Source organism: Rhodnius prolixus, unplaced genomic scaffold (genome assembly GCF_049639745.1).
Source record: "Rhodnius prolixus isolate KJV_2025 unplaced genomic scaffold, Rpr scaffold_6, whole genome shotgun sequence".
Taxonomy (NCBI): domain Eukaryota; kingdom Metazoa; phylum Arthropoda; class Insecta; order Hemiptera; family Reduviidae; genus Rhodnius; species Rhodnius prolixus.
In genome coordinates this window covers 2,640,229-2,661,602 of record NW_027411634.1, presented here as the reverse complement: position 1 = coordinate 2,661,602, position 21,374 = coordinate 2,640,229, and the positions used below count along the sequence as shown (strand labels likewise).

General features: G+C 31.0%; 3 protein-coding genes across 3 annotated transcripts in view; 2 read left to right on the top strand and 1 right to left on the bottom strand.

The window, feature by feature from the left end:
• LOC141460840 (uncharacterized) overlaps positions 1 to 4,222 on the bottom strand; it is a 160,823-nt gene extending 156,601 nt beyond the window's left edge. The window contains exon 1 of the mRNA XM_074141243.1: positions 4,084 to 4,222. The gene's annotated coding sequence lies outside the window, so the exon portion shown is untranslated. The remainder of the gene's footprint in view (positions 1 to 4,083) is intronic.
• Positions 4,223 to 5,265: 1,043 nt separating this feature from the next.
• Positions 5,266 to 10,564, top strand: LOC141460838 (ER lumen protein-retaining receptor 1-B-like). The gene is made up of 5 exons (XM_074141238.1): positions 5,266 to 5,587; positions 6,716 to 6,902; positions 7,585 to 7,657; positions 8,897 to 9,143; positions 9,228 to 10,564. The coding sequence occupies exons 1-5, from the start codon at positions 5,497 to 5,499 to the stop codon at positions 9,458 to 9,460; spliced, it is 831 nt and encodes a 276-aa protein (XP_073997339.1). The 5' UTR covers positions 5,266 to 5,496; the 3' UTR covers positions 9,461 to 10,564.
• A 3,659-nt stretch (positions 10,565 to 14,223) lies between these two features.
• On the top strand, positions 14,224 to 20,465 carry LOC141460837 (ER lumen protein-retaining receptor 1-B-like). Its single transcript, XM_074141237.1, has 5 exons — positions 14,224 to 14,544; positions 15,673 to 15,859; positions 16,543 to 16,615; positions 17,855 to 18,101; positions 18,186 to 20,465. The coding sequence occupies exons 1-5, from the start codon at positions 14,454 to 14,456 to the stop codon at positions 18,416 to 18,418; spliced, it is 831 nt and encodes a 276-aa protein (XP_073997338.1). The 5' UTR covers positions 14,224 to 14,453; the 3' UTR covers positions 18,419 to 20,465.
• Positions 20,466 to 21,374: the final 909 nt, after the last annotated feature.

The following is a 21,374-nucleotide window of genomic DNA, read 5'->3' as shown; positions in this document are numbered from 1 at the left end:
GATTAATTTTTGGAAATTTTGTGTGGTCCCCTGAGTTCGACAGTGTTTTTTGGATAACGGGGGTCCTGAGTGATGTGTGCTGTTTTAACGAAATATCTCTTGAAAAGTGTCTGAACTTTCTGTGGTTATTGTGGTCTGGAGCTTTTTTCCGGTCTCAGGACGTTTGTTTAGTCGATACAGACAACAGTCCGTCACCGGACAGTGAGTGAGCTGTCAAAAAAGCTCCTATTGAGAGAAAAAAATCTAAGGGACATCTTGAATCGAATCCGGGATTTCCACATTGGGATTCAGTACGCTAACCAACTAATCTCTTCCCCCATTAATATTTATTTTCTTTTTTTTACCCCACGGATCACAGAAGGGGAATTTAAGGAATAACAAAGTTTCGAGGTAGGACCAGTGTTTTCCACCCAACTGTCCAGTGTCACTCCACGGAAAATATCTCAAATTTTGGCATGGGGAGAGGACTGGCCCCTACCTCTATTCCCTAAATTACGCCCTAATTTCCATATGATTGTGGTGGTGAACGTTAAAATGAAGCCGGGACTACTTTTCTATATTGGAACGTCTAGTCTGGGGATGTCACCTAACTTTGGGGCTATCGTCAGGTAGGATATTCTTGGGCGATCGTTGGATAGAGCTTGGAGCGATCTATCTGCTGGGCTGTTCTAGAGGTTCGAAGGCCCAGCGATACTCGTTATTTTCCCTTATAAATTTAGGATCGGAGAGGTAGGCGTTGAAACCATTAGCCCCAGTTGGTCTAGGCAAATTTCACATCTCCATTTTGGTCTTGATCATTGCCGTGATGCCGCCCAAAATTCTGTATGTCCTTTAGTCTCTTTTTTATGGGCAATAGATTCAGCAAACAACGCCAAAAGATTGTGCAGCTTGCACGTATAAAATGATTGCTGGAAATATAAATCAATTTATGAGTAAATATTCTCACATATCAATCAATTACAAATCAATCGCCTAATTCTTTGAATTGTTGTTAAGTTCTACCACACACTTGTTCAAAAAAAAAATTTCCTTTTTTGGGGAAACAATCAGGTTAAAAATATGGGCAAACAAAAAACCTGGCAACACTGTAACATAAACATATGCATTTGTTTACACACTCTGTTTTGCTGGTATTTAACCTTGATTTTTTTTTCTCTCTTTCTGCGTTGCCAACAGCTGGTTTACATTGCAAACAAACTTTTTTATTTGTAACCTATCTCTTGAAAAAGAAAACAAACAAACCAAAAATGTACCCAATGTACCCAGATCGTACTCATTAAAATTACAGATAAATTTATCTGTAAATATTTGTGATTTGAATATAAATAATAATATTATTAAATTTTACGATAATTGAAGTTTTTTTTTAATTGATTTTTAATAAATTTAATAAGACTCAAATTTTAAGAGCAACCAATCCCAGTTGATCAAAAATGATAGCTATCGATAAGAACACTGTTATTACTAATCGTATTTCAAGGGACTCCCCAATGATATACTTTTTTATCAAATTTTTACTGATAAGACTTATTCATTTTAGTACCTAATTATAAATAAATAACAATCTAGAAATTTAATAAATATAATTAAAATATTTTTGACCTATATCTTTTGATTTTAATTTCCTTTTTTTTTCAAGGAAAGGCTACCGTAGGCAATTTCCGAAAGCAACACTTTAGATCACTGAATGGATTTTTACTATAGATTTCCAAATAATTCGTGTGAGCTCAAAATAAGAGTGTTTTTATTCGTTCTTAAGAACTTGAAACCTGATCATTTCCGCTTACTGTGCAAAGAAACTGTGGTAGATCAGTTATCTAGACAACCATGGTTTAAGTGGAACTGTCACTGAATAAATGGGTTGGTTACGACAATAAGCAGGCTGAGAGCGAATTACGCGGTGTGTGTGGATCGTATCTTCACAGGATCAACAAAAAGGTCCTCTCTCTCCTCTTTGCGTAGATTGCAATGAGGAGGAGGATTTCAGGACAATATAATAATGATGATATGTCCACGTTATGTAGTACAAGGGAACGAATGTTTGACGACTTATACAAGTATTTAGATGCACCATTTCGAGTACCAACATCAAGACATAATATTCTCCACCAACATCTATGTGCTTAAATCTGTAGCAGAGCTAGCAAAGAAATATGAATGTATTTAAGAGTTATAGCCGAATTAGAATGAATGGAAGAAAATGATTAGAGAAGGATTACGGTGATTTTAATTTCAGTTAAGCTATAAGGATGGCAGGAATGTAGAGTACTGATCCATCCATTAGTTGTAAGTTTGTATTTAAATAGTTGTATATAGTAGAGGGATGAATGTGTGAAGCGAATGTATTTATAAGTAAGAATGGAGAGTGAGTGAGATTCTAGTGATAAGCACCTAGACGATGCTGGCTGTATGGCGGAAGCCAATGCCCCAAAAAAAGGCATCAAATCAATTTTTTTTAAATAATGAAGTTTTTTTTTGCTCCGTTTTATTTACTTCCGTTGTACCATTACATCCGGTTTTAATCTGGATATTCAAACATTTTTGTTTTGTTTAGATTTATCTCTAATCTTTTCCTCAACGTGTTTTACCCAGATAAGAGCGATTTCTTTGGGCAAACATATGTATGTACATATATGCGGCCACCTATATTATATGTTTTCCACCTTTATTATTAAAAAAATAAAATCTGAACTTCCTTTTAATTTATTTAATAAATAAACTAAGGCTTCTACGTAAAAATTTTAAACTAATAATGTATTAAATTCGATTTTATGATTAGACAAATTCTTATAAGATAAACTGTAGCTGAATTTAGTAATATTGCTTGTTGAATTTCGACCAAAATATTACTGTAAACGGTGAATTGAATGCACTTCCTGTGATATGTATTTTTAGTGACCTTAAAATAATATTTTGTTCTCCCAAACATACGATGTAAATATTGAAAATATGGTTTAGAGATTTCGACTCAACATATTATGTATCGAAACAAAGGATAGATAATATCCGGAATCCGGTTAAAGATATAAACATGCGTGTTACAACGGATAAAATCGAAGATACGTAAAGTTTATTCCCCCCCTCCACAAAGGAAAATAAGACAAAAATAATAATTAATATATCTCGAAACTTAATTTTCGCAAAAAAAAAAAATCGCTTCTAAAACTATAATAAGTTCCACTTCCGGTGGACAGATTTTATTCCAGTTTAGAATTTGGTTACTTATTTAATAGGTGATAAGTCCGTAAAATTAAACTGTAACGGCACTTTTGCGGAAAGCCTAACCGCCCCCTTTGCCCGGAAGCGCTCTCGTAATAGAATTTTCTCGAAAAACGATTTTAAAATAAGTTATAGAACTACTTATCTGTAATAATTACGTAAGTTTAAAGGAATTTGTAGTAGCTGTTTTTTTTTTTTGAGAGAGAGAAAATATGTATTTTTTTTAAAAAAAAAACCTCTAGTTCCGTAAAGTACCACCACTTCCGCTTAGCTAATTTTGTCTCTACCGGCACTTAAACCAAACTATTCAAATTTCAACAAACTCGTAACAAATACGGTGCTGGGGACTTAATACAGAACTGACAAACACATACAGAGACAAAAATGAGTATTTCCGGTGAAACTTCAATTGCCAAAAATTTTGTCACTATCGCAATTAACTTACCAATTACCATTAAAAAAATTAAATTAAATTTTAAATTATAAATTAAATTAGAATAAATAATAAATTGAATATTATTAGAAATTAAAGGAATTTTAAAATCTTAAAATTTTAAGAAATATCAACAAAAATTTACTATTAGTTAATGAAATAATTAAAAGAAAAGCTTTATAATTAAAATTATGGGGGAAAATAAAGACTGATTTCTAACAAGAAAATCTATTGGCGGGAAATTCTGATAGATTATCAATAAATAAATTAATTACTGTATTAAATTAATAATTTTGGCTAGGATAAATTAATTGAGCATAGAATTAGATAATTATTGAAAAATTAAAAGCAATTAATAATAATGTATTTATTTAGTACAGCAGAAAAGATAAATTAGATCATGCTGTGTTTAATTGCGAATTTAAACTCACCTTGACTTAATTTTTATTTAATTTATTTTATATTTTATTTTTAATGACGAAACCTAGGGCCGAGCGTAATGACGATCATCGTATTTTCATGAGCGAACGAACGACAGCGCTTAACAGTTAACGTGAACGAGGCTCAACAAGGTACTGTTTGCTAGTACATACAATTAGGGTGGGTTTTCATGAGGGTGGAAATCAACGACATGATTCGGGTCTTTTCGGCTGGTATTATTTCTCTTTCACTCTACAACGGTTTTTTTCTGCCTTTAATAGGACGAATTCCATTTCTTTTACTTCGTTCATAGGCTCAGTTTACACAATTTTTTTGGTCTTAAATAAGTGGGGGGTAAAAAAAAAAAAATCTTAGGAAAATCATAGGGGCAATTCATTCAGTAAAGATGTACTTCAGTTTGGAAACTTTTCTTTTAACGGAGATTTTTTTATAGAGGAAATCTATTCATTCCATTTCCTCTTAGAAAGTAGATAACTTTAATTAAATTTTCCGAGGATAATTATTCTGATAAAAGTAATTAAACAAAATAAGAAGGAAAACTTCATTCTGTGAAGGATACAAGCAACAAAATTATCAGCTGCTTAATTTTTATAAAAAAATAAATGGCGACTATATAAATTTCATTATTAGACTAAATACGAATTCTTAGTCATTCATTCGCGGGAAATAATAAAAAAGATGACATAATTCATCCATTATAAAAAGAACACAAAATAAAACAAACAGAATGCTCGAAATCCATTAACTTTTTGTTAACCTGTTCAAACAAACCGCTTTAAAATCAAAAAAGTGTCCAGATAAAGTTGTGAAAACATTATCAAATCAGCCTTCTAGATATGTATTCTCAAACATTTGTCTATTTCATAGTTTTTCATTTCTCAATTTGATAGACAAGAAATCTTTTAATGAAAGAAAGCCTTTTAATAACTTGAAAAACTATAAAAAAAATAATGCTGAGTAGAATACTCTTTAAAGTTGTCTTTTGTTATCTGAATCTGATAGTTTATTATAACCGAAAGTATGTTTACCAAGTATAACCTCCCAAACTTTAATTATGGGTGACATCAACAACAACAAAAAAATGTGGGACTTCCCCTAGGATATTTATTTTTTTAAAAAAGTCAATTAATTTAGGGCAAAGAGCGCCAATAATCAGCTGTATCAAAAAACAACTGCCACAACCCGCCTAATCAAGTGTTTTCAAACAACGTCACAAGGTCAAAAAAAAATGTTGTGCAATACGTATTTGTTCCTCCTCTCCCATTAAACTTTATCTGTTGGTTATGTATCAGTCTTTAAACTCTGTGCGTGGCGAAATGGTTACAGTAAAAATTTGACAAATTAATAATTTCAAGTTTTTTTTCTTTACCTAATTACTGTTTTTATAAGTTAGTGATACAATCATGAACATAGCTTCATTCTTAGGCGATGTTGCACACGTGGTGGCAATATTTATTCTGTTAGGAGGAATTCTACATAAAAGATCAGCCGAAGGTAAGGGGAACTGGAGCATTATAGATCATTTCTAGATGTAAGGGGAAAAAGTGAACAAATTATCCAACGACTGTAATTACGATTTGAGTTCAGGGAATACTACGATTGGGAGAGTCAACTCCCAAGGATTAGTGGAGCCCGGTAGTTCCTTAAATAAAAGCCGTTTAGGGTTGCTCATAAACTACAATTTCAGAATATTGTACGGTACGGTGTCTCATTCATTAAGAAGTTTAAAAGTGTTACGAAAATTCCAAAACAGAAAGTAACACTTCAAAATAGATTTCTCTTCTATTGGAAATCTTGTCGAAAATACATAGCTGTTTTCAATTAATTTTTTTTTTAATTAAATTAAATTTTATTTAAATCATTTTTTAAGCACTACCTCATTACGGGGTACTACAGGAATCTTTCCTTAAAAAGTGCCATCTTTTCCTGTATAATTATTACATATTATTAAGAATTAATGTTTCGCTTAAGATTTAGTTTGAAGATTATTCAATTTTCCGGAGAATTCACTTTATTTGTTAAATTGTTTATAATTCTCAACATCTTATTAATAAAGTTATCTAACTTTATCCATAGATTTTTCTATTCTGAGTAATTTTGCTATCAAATTCTTTTTAGGCCATTTCAATTGAATTATTGTTAAATAAGTAACTTACAAAATAATGTTTGACACAATGATTCCAAATGCTAAAATATGTCTAGTCGTTTTGAAGCGTTTAAGTTATTAATGCATTGTTCATTGTGGAAAAAAATTCACTGTTCTAACATGAATAATTTACCTAAACGGGTGTAGGTATATAAGAAAATTGCATTATGTGTACGAAAATTAAATAATTGGATACCTCTTACAATTCCTAATTGTTAAAATCATAATTAATCTTATGCGATAAGTTAAAAAAAAAAAAAGAAAATATTACATTCCTTTTAATCAGTGCTCTTCCAATGGCGATACAATACTTACAAAAACTAATTGTAGAATGCGCCATGAGATAGGGCCCTACAAGTTTATAACCTACTCCTGAAAGGCTATCTTTTGTTTTGCTAAAAAACTTCACAGCTTTCTTGAAATCTATTTTAGACGTCCAAAAAATTAATAATACCTAAATTTGTTTTTTGTTTTAGGAATTTCTGGAAAGATGCAAGTGTTGTATGCCATAGTTTTCACTACACGTTATTTGGATTTGCTTGATCTTTATGATTATTATATGATATTTATGAAACTTTTCTACATATTGGTATCATACATGATGGTTTATTTAATTTATGCTGTTTACAAGAAAACATACGATAGAGAGTATGATGCGTTCTGGTAAGTGCCGCAACATAGGCTTTAATAACTTTTTTTTTTTTAAAAAAAAACGTAATTTCAGTTTTTCAATTGCAAGGTTCTTAAAGTTAACATTTTATTTTCCACGTGTTTCCTCGCGGAAATAATGAGTTCAAATCCAACTGCTGCACCAGCCACCTTGTTTTCTAGGAACCTTACATCCTTTGTGTGCTTCTGACCAAGTAACTCTTAATCTGTCTACTTCAAACTCAATACCAATGCTCTCATCTGGCCATTTATGGGGTTGTCATTTCTGGCTTTTGCAACCCTACATTAAAAATATTTAATAAAAAGGTAAATTATGGTCACTCCAACTGTTCGTTTGGAATATTCAAGTAATTAAAAAATAGGAAGTCCAAACAATAATAAAGGATTAATGATGAAATTTCAGAAACAGCTTGATACCAAGCCACCTTTCAGTCAACTCCATTTCAGTGCCATAATTAACCAGAACCACGGGCAATTTCAACTTCCACTTAAGTTAATTAATTCGTCATTCTGTGTTTCTTGAAATTTATATACATATATTATACAGTATTCTAGATTTTGAACTTCTATCCCTCATACGAAACAGTGTTCTAATCAGATCTATTCAGTAAAGTGATTTGAGGTAATTATCAGTTGCTATAATAATTATTCTAATTTAAACCATTAATCTTTTCAGGATTGAAACGTTGATTGTTCTTTGCCTTGGGTTGGGATTATTGGAAACAAATGATATCACCGTACCAGAAGAGGTAATATTTCAACAGTATTAGCACTTAACTGCATGTTTCTGCCATCTAGCGGAAGTTAAGTGAACTAAACAGTAGAATATTTGTTCTCTTTTATATCAACAAAAACAAATTAGTTCAGATCTAAATTTTAAGTATCGTAAAGATAAATTTAGTACTTTCTGTAAACTAAATGAGCTTTTAACGTATCTAACTACATAATTAAAACAAATAAATAGGTAATTTCTTTCGGATATAATAGATTTAATTCATTTTATTATTAGATTTATTGATTGCTTCATCAAGAAAATTGAACTCATAATTTTATATATTTCATACAATCAGATTTCTCCTTCAATTTTTGTTAATATTCATTTATTTTTCGCATTTATTCTGTTTAATTTTGGGGTTTTATAAAAACAAAAACATATAATCTGGACAAAGTCAGTTTTCAAAACTCACGACATTTCAAAGTGTATATTTCTGAAATGGACCTTTTATTTTGACGGGGGTGTTCGTGGCATTCTGAGTGTTGGGAGGAAACCCTAGATCAGAAGCTGGCGATGAGGTTATAAGCAGCTTCTCGACAAAACGTATGCGGCATTACCCTTTACCCTCTTATTTACCCTTGAGTTGGGGTAATAAACTTCCCTTTCTTCAAACTGTCACTCCGAGCAATGTACGTTTTTGAAAAAGAGGTGTAAAGAAACGTGAACATTTTAGTGAGCGATTAATTTGATTAGACTAGATCAATTTTTAACCCCAGGGGTGAATTAAAATTAGTATTATGTAATAACAGGCGTCATGTTCATCATGAAGAGTGAAAAAGAAATAATACTGACCCAGTCCCTTAGATTAGATAAGAATGTTCGCGTTGTCAAATCGCATAATGGATTTAATTATTTAAACAGGACTTTGTACACTTAAGTAACATTCTACATAGTTCAAAGATTAATCTAATTTTTTGTTGGAAAGTAACAAACATCTATTTGTATAAATTTTATACTCTATACAGCTTATATTGTGAATGTGATTGTGTGATATAGCAGCGTGTTTTGATTTCTGTTGTTTATGCCTAATTTTTTATAATATCGTGATTTTCATATTTTATCTAACGACAGTAAATCGATAGTAGTTCCGCATCATAACAGATGTTGCTGATATTTCCTTAAGACTACTTACTAACAATTTGGGGCAAATCTCTCTTTCTGTCTGAGGCATTTTTCACAGCTGAGAATTTTAATTAATTAATTTATTTTTCAGGTATTATGGGCATTCAGTCGTTATTTAGAATCTGTAACATTCATACCACAAATCTATTTTACATATAAAAAAGAGAGTAAATCAAATAAAATTACATATTATACAATTGCTTTAATATTGTATCGTGGTTTTTATATAATAAATTGGATAATAAGATATAAAGAAGAGGAGTTTTTCGATCCATTTGTAGTCTATCCAGGAATTGTACAATTCTTTATTTATTTCTTCTATTTTCTTTTACCAAGAGGTGAAATATTTAAATTTTTTGATTTATATTCTCATATATTGTCACTTAATTTTCATTAATTGTATTTTTTTATTTTTTTTTAAGAAATGTCAACAGAGGTTTTGCCTACCTGCGTAGAGCAGACACAATCAGTTGCTAATGTAAATAATGCACCCAAAATGTGTAGGCAGGAATCTTTGTTGGAACCACCGTTATTAAAAAGAAATTCATCTTCATATACATCCATATATACTATTGGAATGGAGAATAAAAGTGCCACTCTAACTGAAAGTGTAAGCAACATGAATGAGGATGAAATAAGGGAAGCAAGATACTGATATTTTTGTTGGTTTTGTTTAATTTTCAATATTTAATTAGTATTTTTTCTGCAACAGTGAAATCGAGCGATAATTATCCATTATGGGATTTGATAGCGCGAACTTCCTTTTATATTCTAAGGGACTGGGGGCTTACTTAGAGAAGATAGTATTTAGGCCCTTCTGAGAGCATCTTCAAAGTGTTCTTGAGTATTCTGATTTTTTTCAGGCGGTTTAAAATTAGGCATAAACAATAGAAACCATTAGCCCCAGTTGGTCTAGGCAAATTTCACATCTCCATTTTGGTCTTGATCATTGCCGTGATGCCGCCCAAAATTCTGTATGTCCTTTAGTCTCTTTTTTATGGGCAATAGATTCAGCAAACAACGCCAAAAGATTGTGCAGCTTGCACGTATAAAATGATTGCTGGAAATATAAATCAATTTATGAGTAAATATTCTCACATATCAATCAATTACAAATCAATCGCCTAATTCTTTGAATTGTTGTTAAGTTCTACCACACACTTGTTCAAAAAAAAAATTTCCTTTTTTGGGGAAACAATCAGGTTAAAAATATGGGCAAACAAAAAACCTGGCAACACTGTAACATAAACATATGCATTTGTTTACACACTCTGTTTTGCTGGTATTTAACCTTGATTTTTTTTTCTCTCTTTCTGCGTTGCCAACAGCTGGTTTACATTGCAAACAAACTTTTTTATTTGTAACCTATCTCTTGAAAAAGAAAACAAACAAACCAAAAATGTACCCAATGTACCCAGATCGTACTCATTAAAATTACAGATAAATTTATCTGTAAATATTTGTGATTTGAATATAAATAATAATATTATTAAATTTTACGATAATTGAAGTTTTTTTTTAATTGATTTTTAATAAATTTAATAAGACTCAAATTTTAAGAGCAACCAATCCCAGTTGATCAAAAATGATAGCTATCGATAAGAACACTGTTATTACTAATCGTATTTCAAGGGACTCCCCAATGATATACTTTTTTATCAAATTTTTACTGATAAGACTTATTCATTTTAGTACCTAATTATAAATAAATAACAATCTAGAAATTTAATAAATATAATTAAAATATTTTTGACCTATATCTTTTGATTTTAATTTCCTTTTTTTTTCAAGGAAAGGCTACCGTAGGCAATTTCCGAAAGCAACACTTTAGATCACTGAATGGATTTTTACTATAGATTTCCAAATAATTCGTGTGAGCTCAAAATAAGAGTGTTTTTATTCGTTCTTAAGAACTTGAAACCTGATCATTTCCGCTTACTGTGCAAAGAAACTGTGGTAGATCAGTTATCTAGACAACCATGGTTTAAGTGGAACTGTCACTGAATAAATGGGTTGGTTACGACAATAAGCAGGCTGAGAGCGAATTACGCGGTGTGTGTGGATCGTATCTTCACAGGATCAACAAAAAGGTCCTCTCTCTCCTCTTTGCGTAGATTGCAATGAGGAGGAGGATTTCAGGACAATATAATAATGATGATATGTCCACGTTATGTAGTACAAGGGAACGAATGTTTGACGACTTATACAAGTATTTAGATGCACCATTTCGAGTACCAACATCAAGACATAATATTCTCCACCAACATCTATGTGCTTAAATCTGTAGCAGAGCTAGCAAAGAAATATGAATGTATTTAAGAGTTATAGCCGAATTAGAATGAATGGAAGAAAATGATTAGAGAAGGATTACGGTGATTTTAATTTCAGTTAAGCTATAAGGATGGCAGGAATGTAGAGTACTGATCCATCCATTAGTTGTAAGTTTGTATTTAAATAGTTGTATATAGTAGAGGGATGAATGTGTGAAGCGAATGTATTTATAAGTAAGAATGGAGAGTGAGTGAGATTCTAGTGATAAGCACCTAGACGATGCTGGCTGTATGGCGGAAGCCAATGCCCCAAAAAAAGGCATCAAATCAATTTTTTTTAAATAATGAAGTTTTTTTTTGCTCCGTTTTATTTACTTCCGTTGTACCATTACATCCGGTTTTAATCTGGATATTCAAACATTTTTGTTTTGTTTAGATTTATCTCTAATCTTTTCCTCAACGTGTTTTACCCAGATAAGAGCGATTTCTTTGGGCAAACATATGTATGTACATATATGCGGCCACCTATATTATATGTTTTCCACCTTTATTATTAAAAAAATAAAATCTGAACTTCCTTTTAATTTATTTAATAAATAAACTAAGGCTTCTACGTAAAAATTTTAAACTAATAATGTATTAAATTCGATTTTATGATTAGACAAATTCTTATAAGATAAACTGTAGCTGAATTTAGTAATATTGCTTGTTGAATTTCGACCAAAATATTACTGTAAACGGTGAATTGAATGCACTTCCTGTGATATGTATTTTTAGTGACCTTAAAATAATATTTTGTTCTCCCAAACATACGATGTAAATATTGAAAATATGGTTTAGAGATTTCGACTCAACATATTATGTATCGAAACAAAGGATAGATAATATCCGGAATCCGGTTAAAGATATAAACATGCGTGTTACAACGGATAAAATCGAAGATACGTAAAGTTTATTCCCCCCCTCCACAAAGGAAAATAAGACAAAAATAATAATTAATATATCTCGAAACTTAATTTTCGCAAAAAAAAAAAATCGCTTCTAAAACTATAATAAGTTCCACTTCCGGTGGACAGATTTTATTCCAGTTTAGAATTTGGTTACTTATTTAATAGGTGATAAGTCCGTAAAATTAAACTGTAACGGCACTTTTGCGGAAAGCCTAACCGCCCCCTTTGCCCGGAAGCGCTCTCGTAATAGAATTTTCTCGAAAAACGATTTTAAAATAAGTTATAGAACTACTTATCTGTAATAATTACGTAAGTTTAAAGGAATTTGTAGTAGCTGTTTTTTTTTTTTGAGAGAGAGAAAATATGTATTTTTTTTAAAAAAAAAACCTCTAGTTCCGTAAAGTACCACCACTTCCGCTTAGCTAATTTTGTCTCTACCGGCACTTAAACCAAACTATTCAAATTTCAACAAACTCGTAACAAATACGGTGCTGGGGACTTAATACAGAACTGACAAACACATACAGAGACAAAAATGAGTATTTCCGGTGAAACTTCAATTGCCAAAAATTTTGTCACTATCGCAATTAACTTACCAATTACCATTAAAAAAATTAAATTAAATTTTAAATTATAAATTAAATTAGAATAAATAATAAATTGAATATTATTAGAAATTAAAGGAATTTTAAAATCTTAAAATTTTAAGAAATATCAACAAAAATTTACTATTAGTTAATGAAATAATTAAAAGAAAAGCTTTATAATTAAAATTATGGGGGAAAATAAAGACTGATTTCTAACAAGAAAATCTATTGGCGGGAAATTCTGATAGATTATCAATAAATAAATTAATTACTGTATTAAATTAATAATTTTGGCTAGGATAAATTAATTGAGCATAGAATTAGATAATTATTGAAAAATTAAAAGCAATTAATAATAATGTATTTATTTAGTACAGCAGAAAAGATAAATTAGATCATGCTGTGTTTAATTGCGAATTTAAACTCACCTTGACTTAATTTTTATTTAATTTATTTTATATTTTATTTTTAATGACGAAACCTAGGGCCGAGCGTAATGACGATCATCGTATTTTCATGAGCGAACGAACGACAGCGCTTAACAGTTAACGTGAACGAGGCTCAACAAGGTACTGTTTGCTAGTACATACAATTAGGGTGGGTTTTCATGAGGGTGGAAATCAACGACATGATTCGGGTCTTTTCGGCTGGTATTATTTCTCTTTCACTCTACAACGGTTTTTTTCTGCCTTTAATAGGACGAATTCCATTTCTTTTACTTCGTTCATAGGCTCAGTTTACACAATTTTTTTGGTCTTAAATAAGTGGGGGGTAAAAAAAAAAAAATCTTAGGAAAATCATAGGGGCAATTCATTCAGTAAAGATGTACTTCAGTTTGGAAACTTTTCTTTTAACGGAGATTTTTTTATAGAGGAAATCTATTCATTCCATTTCCTCTTAGAAAGTAGATAACTTTAATTAAATTTTCCGAGGATAATTATTCTGATAAAAGTAATTAAACAAAATAAGAAGGAAAACTTCATTCTGTGAAGGATACAAGCAACAAAATTATCAGCTGCTTAATTTTTATAAAAAAATAAATGGCGACTATATAAATTTCATTATTAGACTAAATACGAATTCTTAGTCATTCATTCGCGGGAAATAATAAAAAAGATGACATAATTCATCCATTATAAAAAGAACACAAAATAAAACAAACAGAATGCTCTAAATCCATTAACTTTTTGTTAACCTGTTCAAACAAACCGCTTTAAAATCAAAAAAGTGTCCAGATAAAGTTGTGAAAACATTATCAAATCAGCCTTCTAGATATGTATTCTCAAACATTTGTCTATTTCATAGTTTTTCATTTCTCAATTTGATAGACAAGAAATCTTTTAATGAAAGAAAGCCTTTTAATAACTTGAAAAACTATAAAAAAAATAATGCTGAGTAGAATACTCTTTAAAGTTGTCTTTTGTTATCTGAATCTGATAGTTTATTATAACCGAAAGTATGTTTACCAAGTATAACCTCCCAAACTTTAATTATGGGTGACATCAACAACAACAAAAAAATGTGGGACTTCCCCTAGGATATTTATTTTTTTAAAAAAGTCAATTAATTTAGGGCAAAGAGCGCCAATAATCAGCTGTATCAAAAAACAACTGCCACAACCCGCCTAATCAAGTGTTTTCAAACAACGTCACAAGGTCAAAAAAAAATGTTGTGCAATACGTATTTGTTCCTCCTCTCCCATTAAACTTTATCTGTTGGTTATGTATCAGTCTTTAAACTCTGTGCGTGGCGAAATGGTTACAGTAAAAATTTGACAAATTAATAATTTCAAGTTTTTTTTCTTTACCTAATTACTGTTTTTATAAGTTAGTGATACAATCATGAACATAGCTTCATTCTTAGGCGATGTTGCACACGTGGTGGCAATATTTATTCTGTTAGGAGGAATTCTACATAAAAGATCAGCCGAAGGTAAGGGGAACTGGAGCATTATAGATCATTTCTAGATGTAAGGGGAAAAAGTGAACAAATTATCCAACGACTGTAATTACGATTTGAGTTCAGGGAATACTACGATTGGGAGAGTCAACTCCCAAGGATTAGTGGAGCCCGGTAGTTCCTTAAATAAAAGCCGTTTAGGGTTGCTCATAAACTACAATTTCAGAATATTGTACGGTACGGTGTCTCATTCATTAAGAAGTTTAAAAGTGTTACGAAAATTCCAAAACAGAAAGTAACACTTCAAAATAGATTTCTCTTCTATTGGAAATCTTGTCGAAAATACATAGCTGTTTTCAATTAATTTTTTTTTTAATTAAATTAAATTTTATTTAAATCATTTTTTAAGCACTACCTCATTACGGGGTACTACAGGAATCTTTCCTTAAAAAGTGCCATCTTTTCCTGTATAATTATTACATATTATTAAGAATTAATGTTTCGCTTAAGATTTAGTTTGAAGATTATTCAATTTTCCGGAGAATTCACTTTATTTGTTAAATTGTTTATAATTCTCAACATCTTATTAATAAAGTTATCTAACTTTATCCATAGATTTTTCTATTCTGAGTAATTTTGCTATCAAATTCTTTTTAGGCCATTTCAATTGAATTATTGTTAAATAAGTAACTTACAAAATAATGTTTGACACAATGATTCCAAATGCTAAAATATGTCTAGTCGTTTTGAAGCGTTTAAGTTATTAATGCATTGTTCATTGTGGAAAAAAATTCACTGTTCTAACATGAATAATTTACCTAAACGGGTGTAGGTATATAAGAAAATTGCATTATGTGTACGAAAATTAAATAATTGGATACCTCTTACAATTCCTAATTGTTAAAATCATAATTAATCTTATGCGATAAGTTAAAAAAAAAAAAAGAAAATATTACATTCCTTTTAATCAGTGCTCTTCCAATGGCGATACAATACTTACAAAAACTAATTGTAGAATGCGCCATGAGATAGGGCCCTACAAGTTTATAACCTACTCCTGAAAGGCTATCTTTTGTTTTGCTAAAAAACTTCACAGCTTTCTTGAAATCTATTTTAGACGTCCAAAAAATTAATAATACCTAAATTTGTTTTTTGTTTTAGGAATTTCTGGAAAGATGCAAGTGTTGTATGCCATAGTTTTCACTACACGTTATTTGGATTTGCTTGATCTTTATGATTATTATATGATATTTATGAAACTTTTCTACATATTGGTATCATACATGATGGTTTATTTAATTTATGCTGTTTACAAGAAAACATACGATAGAGAGTATGATGCGTTCTGGTAAGTGCCGCAACATAGGCTTTAATAACTTTTTTTTTTTTAAAAAAAAAACGTAATTTCAGTTTTTCAATTGCAAGGTTCTTAAAGTTAACATTTTATTTTCCACGTGTTTCCTCGCGGAAATAATGAGTTCAAATCCAACTGCTGCACCAGCCACCTTGTTTTCTAGGAACCTTACATCCTTTGTGTGCTTCTGACCAAGTAACTCTTAATCTGTCTACTTCAAACTCAATACCAATGCTCTCATCTGGCCATTTATGGGGTTGTCATTTCTGGCTTTTGTAACCCTACATTAAAAATATTTAATAAAAAGGTAAATTATGGTCACTCCAACTGTTCGTTTGGAATATTCAAGTAATTAAAAAATAGGAAGTCCAAACAATAATAAAGGATTAATGATGAAATTTCAGAAACAGCTTGATACCAAGCCACCTTTCAGTCAACTCCATTTCAGTGCCATAATTAACCAGAACCACGGGCAATTTCAACTTCCACTTAAGTTAATTAATTCGTCATTCTGTGTTTCTTGAAATTTATATACATATATTATACAGTATTCTAGATTTTGAACTTCTATCCCTCATACGAAACAGTGTTCTAATCAGATCTATTCAGTAAAGTGATTTGAGGTAATTATCAGTTGCTATAATAATTATTCTAATTTAAACCATTAATCTTTTCAGGATTGAAACGTTGATTGTTCTTTGCCTTGGGTTGGGATTATTGGAAACAAATGATATCACCGTACCAGAAGAGGTAATATTTCAACAGTATTAGCACTTAACTGCATGTTTCTGCCATCTAGCGGAAGTTAAGTGAACTAAACAGTAGAATATTTGTTCTCTTTTATATCAACAAAAACAAATTAGTTCAGATCTAAATTTTAAGTATCGTAAAGATAAATTTAGTACTTTCTGTAAACTAAATGAGCTTTTAACGTATCTAACTACATAATTAAAACAAATAAATAGGTAATTTCTTTCGGATATAATAGATTTAATTCATTTTATTATTAGATTTATTGATTGCTTCATCAAGAAAATTGAACTCATAATTTTATATATTTCATACAATCAGATTTCTCCTTCAATTTTTGTTAATATTCATTTATTTTTCGCATTTATTCTGTTTAATTTTGGGGTTTTATAAAAACAAAAACATATAATCTGGACAAAGTCAGTTTTCAAAACTCACGACATTTCAAAGTGTATATTTCTGAAATGGACCTTTTATTTTGACGGGGGTGTTCGTGGCATTCTGAGTGTTGGGAGGAAACCCTAGATCAGAAGCTGGCGATGAGGTTATAAGCAGCTTCTCGACAAAACGTATGCGGCATTACCCTTTACCCTCTTATTTACCCTTGAGTTGGGGTAATAAACTTCCCTTTCTTCAAACTGTCACTCCGAGCAATGTACGTTTTTGAAAAAGAGGTGTAAAGAAACGTGAACATTTTAGTGAGCGATTAATTTGATTAGACTAGATCAATTTTTAACCCCAGGGGTGAATTAAAATTAGTATTATGTAATAACAGGCGTCATGTTCATCATGAAGAGTGAAAAAGAAATAATACTGACCCAGTCCCTTAGATTAGATAAGAATGTTCGCGTTGTCAAATCGCATAATGGATTTAATTATTTAAACAGGACTTTGTACACTTAAGTAACATTCTACATAGTTCAAAGATTAATCTAATTTTTTGTTGGAAAGTAACAAACATCTATTTGTATAAATTTTATACTCTATACAGCTTATATTGTGAATGTGATTGTGTGATATAGCAGCGTGTTTTGATTTCTGTTGTTTATGCCTAATTTTTTATAATATCGTGATTTTCATATTTTATCTAACGACAGTAAATCGATAGTAGTTCCGCATCATAACAGATGTTGCTGATATTTCCTTAAGACTACTTACTAACAATTTGGGGCAAATCTCTCTTTCTGTCTGAGGCATTTTTCACAGCTGAGAATTTTAATTAATTAATTTATTTTTCAGGTATTATGGGCATTCAGTCGTTATTTAGAATCTGTAACATTCATACCACAAATCTATTTTACATATAAAAAAGAGAGTAAATCAAATAAAATTACATATTATACAATTGCTTTAATATTGTATCGTGGTTTTTATATAATAAATTGGATAATAAGATATAAAGAAGAGGAGTTTTTCGATCCATTTGTAGTCTATCCAGGAATTGTACAATTCTTTATTTATTTCTTCTATTTTCTTTTACCAAGAGGTGAAATATTTAAATTTTTTGATTTATATTCTCATATATTGTCACTTAATTTTCATTAATTGTATTTTTTTATTTTTTTTTAAGAAATGTCAACAGAGGTTTTGCCTACCTGCGTAGAGCAGACACAATCAGTTGCTAATGTAAATAATGCACCCAAAATGTGTAGGCAGGAATCTTTGTTGGAACCACCGTTATTAAAAAGAAATTCATCTTCATATACATCCATATATACTATTGGAATGGAGAATAAAAGTGCCACTCTAACTGAAAGTGTAAGCAACATGAATGAGGATGAAATAAGGGAAGCAAGATACTGATATTTTTGTTGGTTTTGTTTAATTTTCAATATTTAATTAGTATTTTTTCTGCAACAGTGAAATCGAGCGATAATTATCCATTATGGGATTTGATAGCGCGAACTTCCTTTTATATTCTAAGGGACTGGGGGCTTACTTAGAGAAGATAGTATTTAGGCCCTTCTGAGAGCATCTTCAAAGTGTTCTTGAGTATTCTGATTTTTTTCAGGCGGGCTTTACGACCAACTACCATTTAGGTGTCGTGGACGAAAGTGTATTCTAATACTGTTATACTAAATAATTGCAAGTGCCGTTATTTTGGGCTTCTATAAAAAAAAAAAAAGATGTGGAGATCAACATTTAAAATGTTAATTGTTCCCTCAAAAAACGATGCCGTGTTTCAACACCGCAATCCAAAATTTATACCTCCAGTGGTTACAGTCACCATGGATAAGTCTGCGATCTTTTTTCCATCGAGGAGTTCATTGTGCATTTCGTTCAGTACATGATTTTCGTAAGAATATTAAAAAATGGTAGGACAAAAAGTGGGTTTGTTTTAGTAAGTTTATTAGAAATTTACTTGGCTAAATTAGCTTTAATGTCCCGCATTAGCGTCACCTTTCTCTTTAATCCTTTTCATTCGATTCAGAGTGAATGAATCGCAAAGGAAATGAATGTTTTACCGGTATGGGTCCGTCTAATTATCCTGATAGAATTCCAAGATATTTTAACTTTACCTAGGCAAAATATTTCTTCCACGTTTTCAGATTAACGGGACTTATAGCTTGGACATGATGTCCGCCAGACGTTTTCTGTACATGTTTACATTCTAAACTATACATGTTTACAGTTTATTAGAAAGTTTTACAATGTATTCTTTTGCTATACCATTTTTTGATCCTAAAGAATCGTTTTTTTATATTTTGAGATGTAGTCCGCAGTTCGAAATGAACTGACGATTCACCAGTTTTTAAATATACTTTTTCTGGATAGTTACTTCTTTCTTTGGCAGTGAGCAATAACTGTCTCCATGCCTAAATTTTAGTAGTGTCTCGAAAGAGGTACAGAGATTAGTGATTAGATAAAGATTTTGTACTGTGATATCGGGTACGTAAGATGTTAGGCCTTCAACACTAGGCGATTTCATTGGCGAAAACTGACGGGTAACATCCCATCTAAATCCAAAATCCCTTCGAACTTTTGGGCAGGAGAGGTAGTTACTTAAGAGCAGCATGCGTCAATCTAACTTCCTCTATGAGCCACAATAGATCCATAGGGGTCACGGTGGCGCAGGCCTTTAGGTCACCCTAATTTAAATCTAATCTAATCTAACTTCCTCTATTATTCTAGCGGACAGGGAACCAGGTGTAGCGCCAGTGCAGAGTTAGTCTGACTAGATGCTCTATTGTGGGGGCTTTATAGGCACACGTTATCTTATAAAGGGTGGATATCTCCTCCTCATAGATAGAGAAAAAAAACCTCTGCTATTGTACACACTCTTGATTGCATTTAATTGCTGTTTGCATCTTGAGACTTCTGACACTTTGGAAACGAGAGGAAATACGCTAAAAAGACTGGTAGGAAATACTGGACCTGGGAGGTTTCTCCTGCAAGATCTATAAAGCACAAAAAGCCCCTTTTAGCAGTCCTGGAGGAACAGAACTATCCCATGTTCTTATCCAATCCACTTCTTTTTTTTACGAATAACATTGAAATTCAGGCAAAATATAGGATAATGCCAGAAACTAAGAAATGCATTCTCAAAATAAAATTACCGAGGTTAATAAAATTTATACATACATCAATAAGTAAATTCTATGTTTTCTTGTTAAACAAAAAACGACCAGCAAGTTTTCAAACAAAAAGAAATCATAAAAGAAAAACTAATTGTGCCATTAATTTACAATCGCGCTGCATTTCTGTTTGTAGTTCAAAAAATCAATTTGAAATGGATAATTGTCAACATAAATTATCTGACTAATCATTAGCAATACATGTCTGTGATAATACTTTTAGAAAAATTGTTATTAGTTATTTTTATATTATTAAATAAATTTCTTAAAAATCAGTATTATTTATTATTTTTTCTTAAATGTAGAACTAGATTTTTTTTCTCTTCAAGATTTGGGCTACTTTCTGTTTACTCTTCAAAGATAGGTGTAATATATCGGTGTATAGAAGTGTTTAGCTGGTAACACAATAAATTTTAACTTCTCTGGGTAAAGTAACTGACTGGTTTAAACAAAAATTATTTTTATTCTCCAGCAATATGACCAGCGGAATTGGCAAGTACTATCCAAATGATCTGACTGTGCGATAGCAATGATAGAACGAAATGCCTGAAAGTGTAATGCTTGAAAAATGATTTTTATTTCATTAATTATAACGGAATAAATTATATATGTACCATTTTCCATGTCTGAGTCGAAACTGGTCGTACCTCAAGTGTTGTTATTGAAAACAGTTACGCCTACTATTGTGCTGTGCAAGTGGCGGCTCACATATCGTAGCATTAACTAATTACACACCAGTTGCGAAACGCTACTCTAGACTGGCACATGCCAGTCTGGATGGACAACAATTAACCAATTTCAAATCACTTTACAAATCAACCAAAACAAAGTAATGTGCAATGATTTTGAAGCACTATGGATACGTGCAAAGTGAGCAATCCACATCAGAAATACTACTTACTTTAATCACAGGATAACCCAAAGATTTATGGATGTTCTCCTAGCAACAGAAACTGAAATAGACTATCGACTACAGCAACTATCGACTAATTGGTCCTAAATTACCAAATAAAATACTTCTATAAAAATAAACATGCATCTATAAGTGCAAATATACATATTTACTTTCTTCACAACAAATTTGTGTCTGTGATTTCAAATTTTGGAACATTTGATGCCATTATAAAAATTGATTGAAGCTCTCTTTTAAAAAAATACTTCCTCAATATTAAGTATACAGGTTG

Excerpts from the sequence above, each read along its gene's own strand:
- LOC141460838 (XM_074141238.1), top strand. The coding sequence starts at position 5,497 with ATGAACATAGCTTCATTCTTAGGCGATGTTGCACACGTGGTGGCAATA. Across the intron at positions 5,588-6,715 it reads ACATAAAAGATCAGCCGAAG|GAATTTCTGGAAAGATGCAA; the intron begins GTAAGGGGAACT and ends TTTTTGTTTTAG. Across the intron at positions 7,658-8,896 it reads ATATCACCGTACCAGAAGAG|GTATTATGGGCATTCAGTCG; the intron begins GTAATATTTCAA and ends TTTATTTTTCAG.
- LOC141460837 (XM_074141237.1), top strand. The coding sequence starts at position 14,454 with ATGAACATAGCTTCATTCTTAGGCGATGTTGCACACGTGGTGGCAATA. Across the intron at positions 14,545-15,672 it reads ACATAAAAGATCAGCCGAAG|GAATTTCTGGAAAGATGCAA; the intron begins GTAAGGGGAACT and ends TTTTTGTTTTAG. Across the intron at positions 15,860-16,542 it reads AGAGAGTATGATGCGTTCTG|GATTGAAACGTTGATTGTTC; the intron begins GTAAGTGCCGCA and ends TAATCTTTTCAG.